The sequence below is a fragment of the Protopterus annectens genome, chromosome 1.part1, assembly GCF_019279795.1.
Source record: "Protopterus annectens isolate FY-2018-M chromosome 1.part1, PAN1.0, whole genome shotgun sequence".
NCBI lineage: Eukaryota > Metazoa > Chordata > Ceratodontiformes > Protopteridae > Protopterus > Protopterus annectens.
The window spans coordinates 992,614,003-992,634,429 of NC_056726.1; the positions used below are offsets into that span (position 1 = coordinate 992,614,003).

General features: G+C 42.2%; 1 protein-coding gene across 1 annotated transcript in view; it reads left to right on the forward strand.

Annotated features, from left to right (window-relative positions):
* LOC122815217 (tropomyosin-2-like) overlaps positions 1–20,427 on the forward strand; it is a 117,554-nt gene that overhangs the window by 83,781 nt on the left and 13,346 nt on the right. Inside the window, exons 2-3 of the mRNA XM_044087533.1 lie at positions 6,440–6,547; positions 15,542–15,688. Of these exons, the coding sequence (XP_043943468.1) occupies positions 6,440–6,547; positions 15,542–15,688 (255 nt within the window). The remainder of the gene's footprint in view (positions 1–6,439; positions 6,548–15,541; positions 15,689–20,427) is intronic.

Genomic DNA, 20,427 nt, shown 5'->3' on the forward strand with positions numbered 1-20,427 from the left:
TAGGAATTTATTAATGTGATAATTTGCAGGGCTATCCCTCTTCTCAAAAGGGATGATGATGCATTTTTTGGCATTCACTTGAGGCCATGTTTCTGGCACCAGTCATTTGTCTGAGTGAGATCCTCTTGGAGGATGTCCACATCACTAGGGGAATTGATGACAGCACCCAGCTTGCAGTCATCTGCAAACTTGGTCAGCCATAGCCCACTGGTTTTGGCCTACACCTCATAAAAGTATATCCCAAATAACAGAAGCCCCAAGACCGAATCCTGGGGTAAGCCACTTGTTACAGGTCTAGTGCTTGAAGTGGATTCCCTTATTTTGACTATGTGGGTTCTGTCAGTGAGCCAGTTTGCTACCCATCTGGTAAAATATGGCTTGATGCCTAGTTGAGAGAGTTTATCTATTATGCCTGAGTGGGGAATATTGTCAAAGGCTTTGGCCAGGTCAAGGTAGGCAGTGTGCACCGTCTTCCCCTCATCTATGGCTTTGGTTGCTGTCTCAAAGAAGTCAACCAAATGTAGCAGACATGACCTACTCTTGATGAAGCCAAACTGTGTGGGATCAAGTGTCCTTGTTAATGAGGTCCATGATAATCCATTCCATGGCCTTGCAGATCAGGCTAGTTAAGCTGAGGGTCTATAATTTCCCATATTGGTGGACGCTCCACCTTTGTGTAAAGAGATGGCAGTGGCTATCCTCCACTCAGCTGAGACAAAGCCAGTACTTAGGCTTTGGATGAATAGGGTGCCTAGTGGTTCTGCAAGTTCCTGCCTGAGTTCACATAGGATGCAGCCTGGGATGTTATTGGGTCCCATGGAGGCTGCATTTTTTGCCTTTGAGAAAGTAGTGATGACTTGTTTCCTAGATATAAGGGGAAGGGGCAGGTATTGGGGATGTCCTGATTTACTGATGGGGGGAACAGAGGGGTAATGTTTCCACTGAATAATTCAGCCAGCAAGTTTGCTATATCTATGTCATTTGTATAAGTGGTGTCCTTGACCACCAGTTCTGAACAGATCTGGGTGCTTTCTTTGAGGTTGCAGACATATGTGAAGAAGGCCTTATGATTGTCTCTAGTAGATGTGGCCAATTTGGACTCGAAGTTTGCTTTGGAGGATTTCATTAGTGCTCTTATTTGCTTGTTCAGGCTAAGGAGACATTGTTTGCAATTCGGGATCTGCTCCTTCTTGATCTTGGCCAGCAATTGTTTCCTTTTGTTATAGAGTTTATTTATTGCAGATGTCCACCAGACAGGTTTACTCTTCCTTGCAGAGGATGATTGAGTTCTGTCTGGTATTCGTGGCTCCCTGCATCTGTATACATGCTTGTATAGTACTTTGGTGTAGTTTTGGACATTGGTGCCAGTTCCTACAGAGGGGGAGGGGGCTGTGAAGCTGTTTATACCATCCCTCTGGAGGCTGTAATCAGCTTTGGAGAAGATTTTATGTCTGATCCTAGCTATGGGGGGGGGGGGGGGGGGTTGGGGAGATGGTGACTTCGAAAGTTACCATTTTGTGGTCGGATCTTACCAGGGAGGATGATACTATAGGGATGCTGCGGGGGTTACTCATGTTGGTTAATACCAAGTCCAAGATATTACCACCCTTGTGGGGGGAGGGTATCGACTAGCTGTTCCAAGGCATTTGCATTGACAAAATCAAGGAATCTCTGGACATTTGTGTTCTGGCATGAGAAGTTCTTCCAGTCTATGTTTGGGAAATTAAAATCACCCAGGATCAGGGTAAAGGGTTAAATCTTGATAGATTCCAAACCATGCCAACACAACTGTAGCTGCAAACATTACACATCACTTTTTACATATCCAGTCATTGTTAGTCAGTCATTACATAGCTCATTCAAATTCTGCCTTCTTTTAAACCTTGTTCCTCCTCTGCATGCATTGATCCTGCATTTCCCATATTTTTCCCTGTGTAATTTGCTCTTACCTTTTTTAACGATCCCAGCTCCATTTGTTTTAACTCTCCCTGATACTATCTTCACTACTTCTAGTAAAGCTGGTTTAGACTATGATTTCCATTTTCTAGTAATTGCTTTTTTGACAGCCATCATAATTAGACTCAGTAAGGCCTTACTATATATATATATATATATATATATATATATATATATATATATATATATATATATATATATATATATATATATAACCTCAAAATGCTGAAATATCGAATTTCAGTATCTCGAGACTATAAAACTGAATCCACAAAACACCGGCAAAGAAAAACCGCAAAACCACATAACCGAAAACACCGCACACACTACACTAAACATACAACACAACACCCACATCACAACATAAAGAAAAAAACAACACACATACACAACTCACACACACATAAGCAGGTTGGCAAGCCCCCCAACACCCCCCACACCCCCCCTACTTATATATACTAACTCCGAGATCGCACAAGCACAACACAAAAGCTCACACACGCACATTCTCCAATCCCTCACACACACTCTAACTCCCCAAAACCCTTACAAAACACTCACTTACCTGACATAACACCTACATCCAAACACGGCACCGCGCACCAACAAAACACAAACCCGGACATTACGTAGCGCAACTTTATAACCGCGAATTCTACATATTTTCGACATACGTCAAATTTGCGATTATGAACGTTCGCTATTTTTAACATTCGACTTTATAGCTTCGAGATATTGAAATTCGACATTTCAGCATTTCAATGTTATAAAGTGAACCCATATATATATATATATATATATATATATATATATATATATATATATATATATATGTATATATAGGCAATTCTGAGCTTATATCACAGCTCAAAAAAAATAATTTTCCTAGTCAGTCCAACTTGCTCACCCAGCATTTCCAACAGAGCAGTCTGCAGGGAATCTTTAAAGTCGAACAACTCATTACACTCCCAGAAAGTAGGTTCCCATTCCTTCTGCCCCATCAACCTCCAAAATTTTCTGTCTACCTGAGGAAAAATTCTTTGCAGTCTGCTTGGGGTATAAAACTACCTATGTAAGCACTTCCAGGAAAAGATCCAAAATCTTCTAGATTTTCTTGCATATTTAGGAGAGATACAATATATCCCCCCATTGCTTCTTTGTGAATTGCATATCTAATCTTTCTTCCCAGTACTTCCTCGCCTCCTCCGATTGATTCTTATAGTTATCATGCAATATTTTATATGCTCTACTAATTATCCCTTTCTTACTTAATAGATTCTACTAAAAACTGTACCAGTGCTGGTCTTTCGTATGTTTGCTAATATATTGTGCATTTTATATGAATCATCCTAGCTGCTTCAATATAAGTGCACTGATATCACTCCTAAAACAGGTATATGACCCTATTTGTTTCTTCCCCAGTTGTCTGATATAAGAATTTAGGAGAAACACCCAATATGTGTACATAGCCAGTGCCAAAAAGTGATAATGCTGTCAGACAGCATCCCAGGAAAATATGAAATCTTTAGGAAAGTACTGCCCTACTGTTACAAATGTGTTTATTTTGCCCCATACCAATAGGCTGATCATTTTGCCCTTTTGCCCCAAGTTGACTATTTAGTTCTCCCATAGTGCCTGGTTAAGTATTTTCACATTATTTTTCATCAGGTGGGAAGGGGTGTGTGTGTCTTCCCTTACTTGCTTAAATTAACTACAGCTTACTCCTAAGTAATGTGGAGGGGTGTGTCCACCAAGGCTAGCAGAGCAGATGGATATTATTTTTTTTGGTTGATTTTTTTTCCCTATCTGATCGTATTGGAAGTGCTTCGTTGCTAATGGGGAGGGGTGGTTAATTCAACATTACTCCTGTATACAGCTGATGTACATAGTTTTCTGTGCAATGATGTCCTGACCCTGACATGTTTTTCTAACAGGTTTTCTTTTCAGGCTCCCATCCTCAGATACATCCATCTAGCTCTTACCTCTATTAGCGTATCCTCATGTCCATCATTCTCAGACCAACTGTAGTGTTGGGCATGCTCATGTCCATCATTCTCAGACTGTATTGTTGGGCATGCTCATGTCCATCATTCTCAGAGTGACTGTATTGTTGGACATGCTCATGTCCATCATTCTCAGACTGACTGTAGTGTTGGCCATGCTCATGTCCATCATTCTCAGACTGACTGTAGTGTTGGCCATGCTCATGTCCATCATTCTCATACTGACTGTATTGTTGGATATGCTCATGTCCATCATTCTCAGAGTGACTGTAGTGCTAGGTATGCTCATGTCCATCATTCTCAGACTGACTGTATTGTTGGACATGCTCATGTCCATCATTCTCAGACTGACTGTACTGTTGGGCACCTCATGTCCATCTATCTCAGACTGACTATAGTGCTAGGAATGCTCATGTCCATCATTCTCAGACCAACTGTACGGTTGGGCATGCTAATGTCCATCATTCTCAGACAGACAGTAGTGCTGGGCATCCTCATATCCATCATTCTCAGACTGACTATAGTGTTGGGCATGCTCATGTCCATCATTCTCAGAGTGACTGTATTGTTGGACATGCTCATGTCCATCATTCTCAGACAGACAGTAGTGCTGGGCATCCTCATGTCCATCATTCTCAGACTGACTGTAGTGTTGGGCATGCTCATGTCCATCATTCTCAGACTGACTGTAGTTTTGGCCATGCTCATGTCCATCATTCTCAGACTGACTGTAGTGCTAGGTATGCTCATGTCCATCATTCTCAGACTGACTGTATTGTTGGACATGCTCATGTCCATCATTCTCAGACTGACTGTATTGTTGGGCATCCTCATGTCCATCATTCTCAGACTGACTGTAATGTTGGGCATGCTCATGTCCATCATTCTCAGACTGACTGTAGTGTTAGGCATCCTCATGTCCATCTATCTCAGACTGACTATAGTGCTAGGTATGCTCATGTCCATCATTCTCAGACCAACTGCAGGGTTGGGCATGCTCATGTCCATCTATATCAGACTGACTGTAGTGTTGGCCATGCTCATGTCCATCATTCTCAGACTGACTGTATTGTTGGACATGCTCATGTCCATCATTCTCAGACTGACTGTATTGTTGGACATGCTCATGTCCATCATTCTCAGACTGACTGTATTGTTGGACATGCTCATGTCAATCATTCTCAGACTAACTGTAGTGCTGGGCATCCTCATATCCATCATTTTCAAACTGACTGTAGTGTAGGGCACGCTCAAAGCCTCCTCCATCCCCCAAGTCCTGGTACATGACACCATATTTCTAAGCCATCCCCCTGGTAGCACTCCTCGATTAGGACAGGCTGTACACCCTAGTCCCCTCTCTTCCAGCCTGCCTCCATCAGCTCCTGTATTATGTAACCTCTGAGTCAGTCCTGTTTACTGATGCTGCAGTTCCAGAGCTACATTCCTCAGCATCACAGAGCCACATTTGGTCAGAAGAAGTGAGGGCTACATTTTGCAATGCACACACAATAATGATCTTTTCACCCTGAATGCATTTCTGTTTCCTTAACACACTTATACAAAGTCTGCTGCTCTGTGACTTCTTAATTCTGGGCAATAATGAAGAATAATGGATGGCTTTACACATACTCAATACCTGTAAAATGGTACATTGATAATGTTTAACAGCTGTTGTGTTATTTTGATTGGTATAAAGATTGCACAGTGATGATGTTTAACAGCTGTTGTGTAATTTTGATGGGCATAGAGACAGCATGAGCTGTTATTCTCTAGGCAATAGTAAACATGTGGTCAATTTGGCAGGAGTTATCTCACTTGCCTCCTTTCTTTCTTGATTGCATTTCAGGGGACCCTCCCCCAAATCTTCAGTTTCAAAAAGTATTAGGTGCAGGGGAGTTAAGGAGGAGAGGCAGCCCCCCTTAAAAATGATTAATGATCTATCTGCTCTATCTGTTCTATCTGTTTAGTTATCCAGCTATCCAAATAAAAATAATGCCTGATCACCTAGGCAGTTAAAAATGCCGGTAGTTAGCAAACAACACCCAACTCTGTTTGCTTGAATAATGACATCACAGTGACTCCAGACCAGCATGTAACCCTGAGTCCAGTGTTTTATAATACCCTAATTGTGGGTGCCTAGTCTATGGCTTCCATGATAGTAGTCTGGTATAAAATGCTTTTTTTCTTAGATTATTAAGTGAGAAAATGTTTTATAACTTTACTTTTCTAAGCTTAGCCCTTTCTGGTTTTCTGATTCTCACCTCTTTGTGGTATGCACTAATGAGAGAAATGTGACAATGTGTTTCTTCATTTTTTTACTTGCTTTCACCCAGAAACAAGTTTTGTTTCTGTGAACCAGCTTTAAATCACTAAACACTTAAATGAAAATTACTTTACTCTAATCATGTGTATATTTAACTTTGTTGTGTTCAGTTTATCACATATTGAAGCTGGCTTATTTTTTATGTATGTGCCAACAGGAGTAAAACTATGGAAATGCAAGAAGAGTTAATTGAACTTTTGGAGGATTTAGACAAAGCAAGAGACAACAGTAAAGAACCTCTCTCGTTACAAGAACGTTATGAACGGTAAGTGCTAGAAAAAGGTACAAGTGTTACCGAAAGATACAACAACATATACGTTGTCTATGAAATGTTTCTCTGCTCCAACTACAAAAAACAACTGTTTTAATGCAAAGTTTTTGTAATGCAATGCACTTTTAAAGGTACACAGATCACACCTTGACCATTTTGGATGAAATGTGTTAAAACAGCGATGTTACAATTTTATTTCCAAAGCTGTTTACATTAACACAAGAAATTGGGATTCAAACTATCAACAGTGATATTTCCTTGCACTCCCCCCAATGTAACAAATACTGTAGATTAACAAATTAATTCTACAATCACTGTAACACAGACCTACAGGCCATAGTCATGGTTAGTTTTGCCAGCATAGGGTGCTGGTGCTGTCTTCTGCTTTAGAAATAGCCAGGTGGGAGTTAAGGGGGTGCATACGTCTCAACTTCTTTACTCAAGAATTCTGGAGAAAGTCAAAAATAATTGAGGGACAAAGGTCCAAAACTCAGGGCAATTTTAAATATGCCTCATAGGTTGACAGCCAGTTAGTAGGCTAATGACACTAAAGGGCCTTTTTAAGACTAGTTATGCTTCCAAAATGTATCGGACAGCTTTGGTACCACTTATCTTATAGGAAGGGTAACTTGGGTATAAGTGTCATGCATTTACAGGATTCTTCTTTCTAACAAGGACACAAGTGACAGACCTGGGGTAAGTTTACACTTCCCCATCCATTGATCCAAGTTGTGCTTGAATAAGTGCAGTGAGGAACCTTGCTTCACATAGCTGGGACATCTGTTCAAGAGAAGGGGTATTCTCTGAGACCCATTCCTATGTTTCCAACAGGTTTTATTTATGTTGCAGATGAGGTTTAGGTCCAAGATCATGCATTTCTGATGCTATTTATTTTGTGGATGTGTAACAGATCCATAAGTTCTGGATAAGTGGATAGATGCCAGCTGGCTATCCAGCAAATAATGTAGGGGGTTATACCTTATTTTGTAAGCTTGTCTATAATAACTCAGTGGTATATTGTGTCAAATGCTTTGGCCAGGGCAACTAAGGCAGTATGCACTATTTTACCCTTGTCTAATGCTTTGGTCACCTTCTCAAAGAAGTCCACCAGGTTAAGTAGGCATGACCTGGCTTTGATGAAACCAAACTGGGTTGGATATAATGTCTGAAGGTTTTCTATGTTGTTATTTATCAAGTCCAAGATTATTCATTTCATGGCCTTACATATGAGAATAGTCAGGGTTATGGGTTCCCAGGACCATGGATGGCCTGCCCTTGTGCAGAGGGATGACAACTGCAGTTCTCCATTTTTCTGTTATGAAACCTGTTTGGATACCATGACTGAATATGACTTCTAGTGGGTCTAATAGGTCATGTTTCATGCTGTGAAGGAGGCATACCTCTCAACCTCCTAGAGCAAGAAATCTGGAAAAAGCCGTAAATGATGGGGGGGGGGGGGGCAAAGGCCGAAAACTAGGGACCACTTTTAAATATTGCCCTTACAGTCTTAGAAACTTGATAGAACAACAGGTTTTACCTTAACATGCATTTTTCTAAAGGGTATGAAGTTTGAAACTCAATTGTCTATCATTATTTTCTGACCTCAATCCTCACTGATTTGCCAGAAAACCAAAATTTTATGAAGAACAGACTACAAATGTGTGGCAAAAATCTGCGCAACTCTGGATAGTTGAGAGGTATGGAAGGAGGTATTCTGGGATATTATTAGGTCCCACTTAAAAGGTTAATCATGTTTTGCATCGACATGCATCTTCTTAACAATAGGAAGCGTGCAAAGTACAGTTTTGTACCTACCATAAATGTAGATGTTCGAAGATCCACATTGCTGCAGTCCTAACACTTGGGTAGTCCGCTGTCCCAGTCGGCCCGAATACCAAAGTATAAGGCTGACGTCGGTCAAAAGCATTTGTCTGACATCAGGACGTCAGGGTACAAATGCGCATGACCGACGTCATATCCTCAGTCTTTTCTTGCCCCAGATGTCAGAAGACCCTAAAAAGATAAGGCCAAAACCAAAAAACACCAAACACTCCTGTACCCAATATATGTACAATATATACAAATTTACAAAAATAGAACCCCACCCACACAACCACCCCTAAACATTGGACTGCAGCAATGTGAATCTTCGAACATCTACATTTATGGTAGGTACAAAACTGTACTTGTTCTTCATCTCACATTGCTGCAGTCCTAACACTTGGGTAGAATCCCAAAGCAGAGGTAAGGGAGGATGGCTAAACTACAATGAAGCAGGAGCTGCCAAAATGCCCTGCAACACAGCAGTGGCAAAACCAGCCCTGGATTTAGAATAGAGAGGAAGGTGGTAATGCTTGGAGAAAGTATGCACTGAACTCCAAGTAGCTGCCTCCAAAATATCCTTAGTTGCCACCCCCCTTAGAAATGCTGTTGAAGTGGCAGTAGCCCTAGTGGAATGAGGCCTAATCCCAGCTGGAATCTCCTTGCCATGATGGGAATAACAGAATGCAATGCAAAACCCAATCCACTTAGATATAGTTTGTTTTGACACAGGCTTGCCCTGAGAACTTAAAGCAAAAGAAACAAACAACTGCTGAGACTGCCTAAAATCCCTAGTCCTGCTTAAATAATAGCAACTGCCTGTGTACATCTAAAGTGTGCAAAATCTTTTCCCCTATTTTGGGGATCTGCATAAAAGTAGGCAAATGAATAGTTTGGTTTAAAGCCACACTAGAAACCACCTTAGGCATAAATGAAGGATTAGTACGTAATGATACCCTATCCTTATGAAAAATCAAAAAGGCTCAACCGCCATAAGGGCCTGCAATTCAGAAACCCTTCTTGCAGAAGTAATGGCCAACAAAAAAGCAGTCTTCCATGACAAGTATTTAAATTCAGCAGTAGTAGGCTCAAAAGGTTGTAGAGTAAGTTTCTCCAACACAAAATTGAGGTCCCAAGCAGGAGTAGGAGCTCTGGGGGTCTTTTGTTCTTTGCCCCTCTAAGAAATTGCTTGAACAAAGGATGAGAAAACAATGGTGGGTCACAATCATAGTGAGCTGAAATTGCTGTAGCATGAATCTTAATGGAAGAAAGACAAACCTTTGTCCAGTAACTCAGTAAGATATTGAAGATCCACACTCAAATTAGGCTCAGAAACATCCAAATCCTTTGCTGCACTCCAAAATAAAAATCTCTTCCATTTCTCTGCATACACTTTACGTGTACTAGGTCTTCTGGCTTCCATAATCACATTTAAAACTTGTTGAGGAAGTTGAGACCTGCTGTGTTTCAAAACAGAATATGCCAGGCTGTTAGATGAAGAGAGTGAAGCTTGACATTGAGTAGATGACCGTCCCTCTGAGACAAAAGGTGTGGAATTAAAGGTAAAGGCCATGGAGGCTTCCTTACCAGATTCCTCAGTAATGGGTACCAGTGTTGCCGAGGCCAATCTGGAGCTATCAAAATCATCCTTGGCTTGTCTTGTCTGACCTTTAGGAGTACCTTTGGGAGGAGAGGCAGAGGTGGAAAGGCATACACATGAAGATTTCCAACTGAACGAAAGAGCATCCACTTTCCAAGCTGTGTGATGAAACCTTTGTGCAAAACTTTGGCAGCTGGTGGTTTAGTGGAGAAGCCGAACAGATCTATGTCTGGAGTTCCCCATGACACTGTCAATTTTGAAATACATGAAGATCCAGTTTCCACTCGTGGGGATCCATGATTTGCCTGCTTAACACATCTGCTAAGGAGTTCTGTGCTCCTGGCAGAAACCTTGCCTGAAGATTTAGCTGCAAGCTGATGAGTCTCCCACAAAATCATTGCTTGCCTGCATAGAGGATAAGAATGTGTTCCCCCTTGCTTGTTGATGTACCACATGACAGTTGTGTTGTCTGTTAGAATCAACACCTGCCCTGGAAGAAGTAACTCCTTGAAAGCCATTAATGCAAACTGGACTGCTAACATCTCCTTCATGTTGATATGTAGATGCTGTAGTCTGGCAGGCCACTTGTCTTGTATCCACTTTCCATTCATATGAGCTCCCCAAGCTATGTCTGAGGCATCTGTCGTTAGAATCTGACTCGCCTCTGGCCGGGTCACAGAGAGTCCCTTGTTTAGGTGACATTCCTGAACCCACCACAAAAATTCCTTTTGAATGCAAGGTATTATTGGAATGACAGTGTCCAAATCCTGGCAGTGCTGTGTCCATACATTTTTTAGATACCATTGCAGCTTCCTCATATGCAGTTTGGCATTGGGAAGCACCAGAATACAAGATGCCATGAACCCTAAGGCTTGAAGGACTGTCCTTGCAGTCAGCCCGGACTGAAGAGATAGTTGATGGAAGTAAAGGGAAAGATTCTTTTGTTTGTCCGGGGTTAAAAAGGCCATCTGGGCTGCTGTATTCAGTCTCACACCCAGAAAGCACATGTCTTGAGAGGGTACTAGACTGGACTTTATTTCGTTCACAGAATACCCTAGGCATCTTAGCACTGCTATCACATATTCTAGATGCTGAAGAAGCTCGTCCTTTTCTTGAGCCAGAATCAGACAGTCGTCCAAGTAAGGATAGATTTGTATTCCTTTTAGCCTGAAGAAAGCCACAACTGGAGCCAGAACTTTTGTGAATACTCTGGGCGCAGCAGATAAGCCAAAGGGCAATGCAGAGAACTGATAATGGGAATTTCCAGCTCGGAAACGCAGATACTTCCTGCAACTGAGTCTGATAGGCACATGAAGGTAAGCCTCCTTGAGATCTAAAGTTACCATCCAGTGATCCTTGCCCAGCAGAGGTAAAAGCTGTTGTAACGTCAACATTTTGAACTTGGGAATGTCCAGATAAGTGTTGAGGATAGACAAATCCAGAATAGGTCTCCACGTGTTCCCCGTTTTGGTACTAGGAACAGGCGAGAATAAAATCCAGGCCTTTCTGGCACAGGAACCGGCTGAATGGCCCCTATCTGGAGTAACAGAGAAATTTGCTTGTGAGCCTCTTTTCTTTGTATAGGAGGAATGTCTGGCATGCCTTTGAAAGGAGGCAAGGTATGGAAATAAAACCTGTAACCGTGGTGAACAATATCCAATACCCATCTGTCTTGGGTAATAACACTCCAATTTTCTTTGAAAAGTGCCAGCCTTCCTCCCAAAGGTGTTGCCAGACGAGAAGGCTCTGGCAGCTGAAAAGGCAAGTCATTGGGTCTGCTTACGAAAGGACTGACCCCTGCCCTCACCAGAAGACTGGGCAGGCGAACTGCCTGTTCTAGGCCTAAAAGAACCTTGAGCTCTGCCCCTACCACGTCTAGATCTACCCCTAGACTGAGAATCATAAGAAGGATAGGTCCACCCCTTAGTAGGCCAATTTCTACTAAACTTTGGAGGCTGAACCTGCAAAAATCTTTAACAGTCTGCATAGACTTAGCCTTGTCCTCCATTTTCTTTAAAACTGCTTCCACAGGCGCACCAAATAACACATCAGATTGTAAAGGAGCATCTAAAATCCTTGTCTTTACATGTTCAGCTAAATTCTGATCCCTCAGCCAGGCGTGCCTGCGAAGAACAGAACCAGTGGCTGCCACCCTCGAGAGGCCTGTACAGCATCAAAACCACATTGCAAGGAATGCTTACCCACCTGTTCAGAAACATGAACTAAATCCTGCAACTCTTTACACTCAATACCTTCCGCCAGAGCATCTACCTTAGACTTCAATTGTGAAAGGAGATAATTTTGGTATTTCAACATGTGAAACTGGCAATTCAAAGCCCTCATGGCTAAAGTGGAAGAAGTATACACCTTCTTTCCCCATCTATCCAAGCCCTTGCCTCTTTATCAGAAGGAACAGGATTTTTAACAACAGAAGCCTTAACACCTTTAGGTCCCTGAGAAACAGCTTCTGGGTCTGCCCTAGGACTCTTAAAAAGATACTTATGAGCTTCAGGCACCCTATAATACCTATCCGGCAACTGGGGCAGGAGGCAAAGAATCAGGGTTCAGGGAAGCCTCTGCAAAACATCCTCTACCACATCCAGAACAGGAGGTATAGCTAAAGGCCTATGCTGGGGTAGAAACAAAATTCCCTAAGCCTTTTCCTGGAATCAGAGAAATCTTGACCTTCCATTTAAAATGCTCCCTCATGGAATGAAGAGTCTCTGAAAAAGAAAAATCCTCAGGAGGAGAAGCGAAGGTGTAGAGTCATCTACATCAGAATCAGAATAAGGAGGATACTCCTGCAAGTCTTCAGCCGAAGACTCAGAAGCCTCTGAACACTGCTCAAAACTTTCAAGCTCAGGTTCCACCGAGGCCTCTTATCAGGGGGCATAGAACCTCTAATCATAGTAATCAAATCTTCTGCCATTTTAAGCATATGTTTCTTAGGCAGAGACCCTGAAGAACTAGGGGAGACCCCACTGAAGATAACCCTGGCCTGCCTCTAGAAGCCTTGAAACAGAAGGGAGGGCCTAACCACCTTAGGAAGGGAGGGAGAACAGCTACCTGAGAAGCCCTTCAGCCTGGCCTACCTCCTGAGAGGACACATCCTGTAACAGTAAAGTCTCTCCCTGAGAATCCAAAGGAACTTCTGGTAGAACCACCGGCTCCACGAGCCCTCTAAAGAACCGGCGTCCGGGACAGGCGGTTCTTCCACCCTAGGCTGCTGTTTTGTCCTTGCGCTTTTTAGAAGCGGGCGTCGGAGCATCCGACGGCATGTTAATTACACGCTTCCCAAAAACTAACCTGGCACAATCTAATCTTCTCTTAATAGTGCGTTTGTTAAATCTAGCACAAGAGCGACAGCCAACAACGTCGTGCTCAGGCCCTAAGCAAGGTATACACAAGGTATGGTAATCTCTATGAGGTATCTGTCTCCCACAAGAAATACAGTTATTCACTTTTGACATCCAGTTAAATACTGAGGCAACAAAAAAACAAAATATTCCCCAGCCACGGGTTTTAGCCAACTTTGATTCGGTCTGAAACTCCGACTTCAGAAAATTTCAGAACGCCAACCTGCACTCGCAAAACTGCTTCTGCATCGGACCATGCGGCAAAAAAGACTGAGGATATGACGTCGGTCATGCGCATTTGTACCCTGACGTCCTGATGTCAGACAAATGCGCCTTGACCGACGTCAGCCTTATACTTTGGTATTCGGGCCGACTGGGACAGCGTACTACCCAAGTGTTAGGACTGCAGCAATGTGAGATGAAGAACATCTGCAACTTCTAAGTTTATCAGAAAAATAATAATTTTATGAGGAAATAGGCAAAAATATACGTCAGTATCAGGGACAGTTGTGGGTTATTGGTGGGGTGCGAGCCACTCTTAGAAACAAATTAACTGAAAATGTAGTTTTCTCATGTAGTTGATTAGGGATATAACTGCAAAAGTAGGAGCACTTTATTATAAAAGTTATGCATCTGATCCAGTGATTCTGTTCTCAAAACAATTTAGAAAAGGGTGGCGGGTATGATAAAATTATACTGTATTGGCTACATGATGCATTTGACGTTTCAGAAATATCCAGAGGTGTACAGGACTGTCAGAGAATGAGATGTCTGATGAGGATTCACAAATTAGATTAGTTTTGCTCCCCCCCCCCGTAATATACAGACACACACACACACACACACACACACACACACACACACACACACACACACACACACACACACACACACAGAGCTCTATGCCCTCCTGTGTCCCAGGCATGAAGCAAGTATCAGCTCTGTGTGTGCGTGAATTTTCAGCTTTTCAGAAGGCACTGCAGAAGCAGAACCATCATTATTGACAAAGCTATTGGACTGTGGACTTATAGATCACTACATAGGACATCTACCAAATGCTCCCCTCTTCACTGTATTATTATAGATCACTACATAGGACATCTACCAAATGCTCCCCTCTTCACTGTATTATTATAGATCACTACATAGGACATCTACCAAATGCTCCCCTCTTCACTGTATTATTATAGATCACTACATAGGACATCTACCAAATGCTCCCCTCTTCACTGTATTATTCTTGTGATCAACTATATACAAACAAATTATGTATAAAAATATCATAAAATGGCAGCAATTTGTGACTTTGCTTTGTGCATAGAATTTGGACCATATATAAGAAGTGTGTTACTTTTTAGCACGGAAGCTAAGTGTCCTTTTTGTGTAACCTGCAGTGTATTGTAATAAGCAAGGCGGGCACTATCACTGACCACTCCATTGTTTATTTATGGGCCTCTGCCATCTCTCCTGAGTCAGGTGATGTATTGTCAAGGCCAATATTCTATCTCCTTCATTGATGTGGCATTGAGAGCTCTGTTCTTCAGCATTACTGAGCCAGACTCGATCCTCAGAAATCAGAAGGATTATAACTTGCAATGTGTACACTATGCTTTTCTTTGCACAATGCATGAATTTCTGCCTCCATGCACATCTGCATTGCCTAACATAGGCTTTATTACTGTGGGACCCTTTATTTCTAGAAGCCTGCACCTGGGCCCCTTCAACAGTGAAGTGACATAAACTACTTTCTTCTATGAGTACTAAATAAGAAAATGTTTGAGAACTGGAAAAAATTCTAAACACATTCCAAACACAGTATATCATATAAGAACTTAGGTGACACCTCAAAGGTTTATACTGAATGTATCTTATTGCCTCTCTGAGTATTGAGAGCAATTGCTTTTTGTCTTTTTCACCCTTTCCATGGCCTGGGCAGTGCCATCTCATTGGTTCAATGTACATCATAGTGTGTCTTTGTCGGTAGTGTGCATTGGTATCAAATACTGCACTACATTTTTGTTTTCTTCTGTGAACCACACCTTACAAAGTCTGCTTGTGAGTACTTTTTCTGTATCAGTTTTCATATTAAAAATGTTGAAGTGAAACCATCTTCCTGTACTAAAATCAATCATGTCTGTACATTTATCTGTAATACTCCATCTGTTACAACCCTGAACTTACTTACTTTACTTTTTGTTTTTGTGGGAACAGAGCCTGTAAAGAGCAACTCTTCCAAGAAGTCCAACAATCGTATGTGATGTATGACTGCGATCAAGTAGATAAATGGAATCAAGAGGTCCAAGATAAAAAACAAAGGCTCGCTAAGCAAATACTCTATTTACGGTCAGAACTTGAAAAGTGCGTACTAGAAAAAGTTGTCGATAATCATATTATGTATTCTGTGACGACTACTAAAATCCAAACTGTTCAAATGCAATTTTTTTTAAATAGTAAATATAATACAGCAACATTTGCTTAATATTTGCAACAAACATTTGGTGTCATTGAGTCAACAGGTACCGAACTGCTTTGCTACTGAAAAAAAAAAAAAATCAAAAGATGGGGTGGGTACTATTCCAATACCGGTGGCAGGATTTGGAAAGACATTGCAATTTGGAAGCCTTAACTAGGGTAAGACTTTCCAATTCAGAGACCACTCCTATAGGTAATCTTTTGTGATTCAGAGACCACTCTCCAGCTGTTGTTTCCCCCTGGCAAAGGTTGTGGTACATAGCGGGATCTGGCTGGGGTAGTTGCATACTAATGTAGCCATCCAGGGGAGCTGATGTTACTTGACTATGAACTATACCCCATACATGGTGGTGGCTCTGGATTCACTTGGCAGAGTCATTTTAGAGAATTGTTTTGCTGATTCATTTTTTTCTCTAGGAGGAAAAAAGTAGCACTGTCTTTTCATTGCTATGGGAGTAGTTACAGCTTGTACTGAGACTACAAGTAAGTACAGTGGAGCCAAATGTGTCTGTCATTGGGGGTGTGTCTGTGGAGCCACAAATGCAGCTGAATGGATGTTAGGGTTGCTACCGTTTGCCATAGTGAAAACTGTACCAAAGCCACACTCCTTGCACCACCCAAGATTCTGCCTAGCTCTGCACCAATGTCTGCCCACCCCACCCACTTCCACACCTATTTTATGACATAAGTAGGTACATTACTAGGAGCAGAGCACCTGCTTTCATCTTTTTTCTCTTTTTTGTGCTATTATTGTACTCGTTTGCATGCAGTTAGTGATGCTTTTCATAAAAAACAAACTCCAGAATTCTGTTCATGCTGCTAACCGTAATACCTGAGTTTGTACACTGCTGTCTGGACTACGGGACAAGCATTCTGATTTCTAGATAGGCTGGAAAAATACTTGGTAGATGGCAGCCCTAACAGATGTGCTTTTGTGCATATGTGTGTGCTTGTGTGTATGTGTACGTTTATCTGGGTGGCTGCTATATGGCAAGTAAGTATCGTAAGTTAACTTTGTGTGAGTGCATGTGTTTTGTGTGTGACTGTTATGGGGCTTGTTTGTGGTTACATGGATATGTGTGTGTGTGTGTGTGTGTGTGTGTGTGTGTGTGTGTGTGTGTGTGTGTGTGTGTGTGTGACTGTTAAGGGGCTTATTTGTGGCTACATGGATGTGTGTTTGTGTGCGTGTGTGTGCGCGAGTGTGTGTGTGTGTGTGTGTGTGTGTGTGTGTGTGTGTGTGTGTGTGTGTGTGTGTGTGTGTGTGTGTGTGTGTGTGTGTGTGTGTGTGTGTGTGTGTGTGTGTGTGTGTGTGTGACTGTTATGGGGCTTATTTGTGGCTACATGGATGTGTGTGTGTGTGTGTGTGTGTGTTTGTGTGTGTGTGTGTGTGTGTGTGTGTGTGTATGTGTGTGTGTTTGTGTATGTATATGAGTGCAAAGTGGTGCCTTTGCTACTGCAACACATGGGCTGGTCAGAAAAAGACTAGCACATTCAAGCCTGACATTACAGTGTTTGATTCAGAAATATGCTAAAGAGTAGCTAAGGAGGTGTAGCAGTGTGGCTTTATCTTGTCTTTGAACCGGAGATTCTCTCCATCATGCTAGCCAGCCGATGGTATGAACACTGCCTCAAGATGATGGTCAGCACTAATGTGATACCCTAACTTCATGCACAAATGGGAAAAAGGGTGTGGAAGCAGATGCTAAATGACCAAGCCACACTGGCCAATTAGTGGGATTGAATAGAATCAATATGAATTCCAGGATGGGTACTTTGAATCACTTTGCCAAAAGAAAACGACACTGCACTTTGAGGCAACAAAAGTTTAAAAGCCTCAAAAATTATGTTACAATAGTTCTTACACCAGATGTGCCACTACATTCAAAAGGGTGGCAGGGCAATGAATAGGAAACTGGGTTGTGGTGAGACACTCATCAGAGAGTCAAAGTAGTTCCACTGAAAATGCATGTCAGGTTTTCCTTCTTCTAAATGCTGAAGTGCCACAGAGGGTGGAGAGGTATGTGGTAGGTAGTACAACAGTTGGGAGATAAGTGAGCCACCCTGACATGAAATCTCCTATTATGGAGAAGCATTAAGATGGCAAAAACATGAAATACAAGTACTATATCTACCAGTATTGTATAAAAGAAATCATTAAGAAAGAAACTCTGAAATGAGCAGTGTCTGCAAATGGTCATTTATGATCAATGTACCACCCTGGTAAACTAATGTAAAATAAAAATACAAATATTGTTCATTCCTTATGGATTAAGCTTTACTTTCTGCACTCAGTTTCAGTACAGATAGAATTGTATACATTTCTAGAATTACCTGTCTCCCTATGACTCCTATCTAGGTCATCTGAAGAACTTGGATGGGATGGAAAGTGACCCTCTGTCCTTCTCTAAAACCCAGTGATGTATACTAGTTCATGTAACTACCAATCATGCTGACTACATTTTGTACTGTATATATCAAAAGTTCTATAATTGCTTTGATTTGTGTGAAATAAGCCTGTCTTAAATCAGAATTTTGTAGAGAAATTATCATAGGAAGTTACTAGGCTATTGGCCCTGAGGCCTTTACAAGCCTAGCCAAGAATTTTAGCCCATGTTCCAACAAGTCAGCACCCAATGCCCCTGTCCAACAGGGACACAGGTGGAATCCCGTGGGTGTATTTTCTGTTCCTCATCCAATTATTCAGGTTGTGCTTAAAAAGGGATAATGAGGTATTTTGCTTGATGTGGAGAGGGAGTCTATTCCATAAAAGGGGGAGTATCTGGGACACAAATCTGTCCTGCCAACAAGTCCTATTGATATCACAGACCAGGCTGAAGTCACGCATGTGGGTTACTTGATTGGAGCTTCACTTGTGAATATGCAGCAGTCCCATCAAGGCGGGTCTGAGCTTGCTTTGTATGCCAGATAGAGGTCACCTCTGAGGAGTCTGTATGAGACTGAGTAGAGGGGCAGGGCCTTTAGCCTATCTGTGTTCATAGGTTCATAGGTTCATAGGTTGATATTAGGCTATCTGCCCTAGGGCATTTATAAGCCTAGCCAGAATGTGTTTGGCTTTTGCCACCCTTTTAGATTAGTTGACTGTGCCTCTGTATAGTAGGTCACAGAAGGTAGCCCATTTAAGGTTAGTTTACTGTACCTCTGTCAAGCAGGGACACAGAAGAGATCCCAGGTGTAAACTTACGATCACCCATCCACTCATCAAGATTTCTCTTGAAGAGGGTCATTGAGGGGCTCTGCCTAACATGGATTGGGATTTTGCTCCAGAGTGAGGGGAGCCTCTGGGATATGAATCTGTCCCTCCAGCATGTCCTATTTATTTCTGTGTTGAGGTTCAAGTCCCTGGAGCGTGTAGCTCTAAGGGATTTGGATTTCCTAAGGTGAAGCATGTCCATTAATTCTGGGTTGGACATGGCTTTATATGTCAGACACAGATCACCTCTGAGTAGGCGGAACACAACTGAGTAGAGCTGGAGTTTCTTTAGTCGAACTGCATAAGGCATCTGTTTGAGTCCCTTGATCCTCTTGGTGAGGTACTTTTGGGGTCTTTCCAGTTGCTGCAGGTGTTGGGTAAGGTACATCCCAAATGGGGCATTGTGAACCCTTTCGTGATAAGGTGGGCTATATAGAAGGTCTTTCTAACCACTTTGGCAATGTGATTGTCAAAGGAGAGATTGCTATCTACTTGGGTCCCCAAGTCCCTAATTACTTCTTCCATGCTTAATGGATTACCACCTATGTGGTAATTTGTGGGCACTTTGTTTTTCCCAAAGGGAATGACTATGCACTTTTTGGCATTTAGCTTTAGACCATGGTTCTGGCACCAGTTATCCATCTCTGTGAGACCCTTTTGGAGGATGCTTGTGTCAGCCGGAGAGTCGATTATGGCACCCAGTTTGCAGTCATCTGTGAACTTGGTCAGCCATAGTCCACCCATGTTAGCCTGTACCTCAGAGAAATATATACCGAACAAGAGAGGTCCCAGGACTGAGTCTTGTGGGATGCCACTTGTAACTGGTTTAGAGTCTGATATGGCACCTGCTATTCTGACCATGTGGGTTCTCTCCCTGAGCCAGTTTGCAACCCATTTTGTGATATAGGGGTTGATATTTAAGCTGGTGAGCTTATTTATGATGCTCGAGTGGGGTATTGTGTTGAAGGCTTTTGCGAGGTCCAGGTAGGCTGTGTAAACTACCTTCCCTTCATCTATGGCTTTGGTAACTGTTGGGTAGATGTTTGAGGCCCCGGATTCTCCTGGTGAGGAACCTCTGTGGTTTCTCCAGCTGCTACATGTGCTTTGTGAGTTACATGCCAAAAGGAGAATTGTACTCAATAATGGGTCTTATAAGGGAAGAATACAGGGATGTTATGACCTCCTTGTCCCTGGATGAGAAACCCCTACTAATGAGGTGGGCCATGTAGAAAGCTTTCCATGTAACGGAGGCAATATGGCAGTCAAAAGTCAGTTTGCTATTAACTTGGGTGCCCAAATCCCTCATGACTGATTGTGTGCATAGGATCTTGTTATTAATGTTATAATTTGTGAGGATGTTACTCTGCCCAAAGGGGATGATGATGCATTTTTCGGCATTCTGTTTGAGGCCATG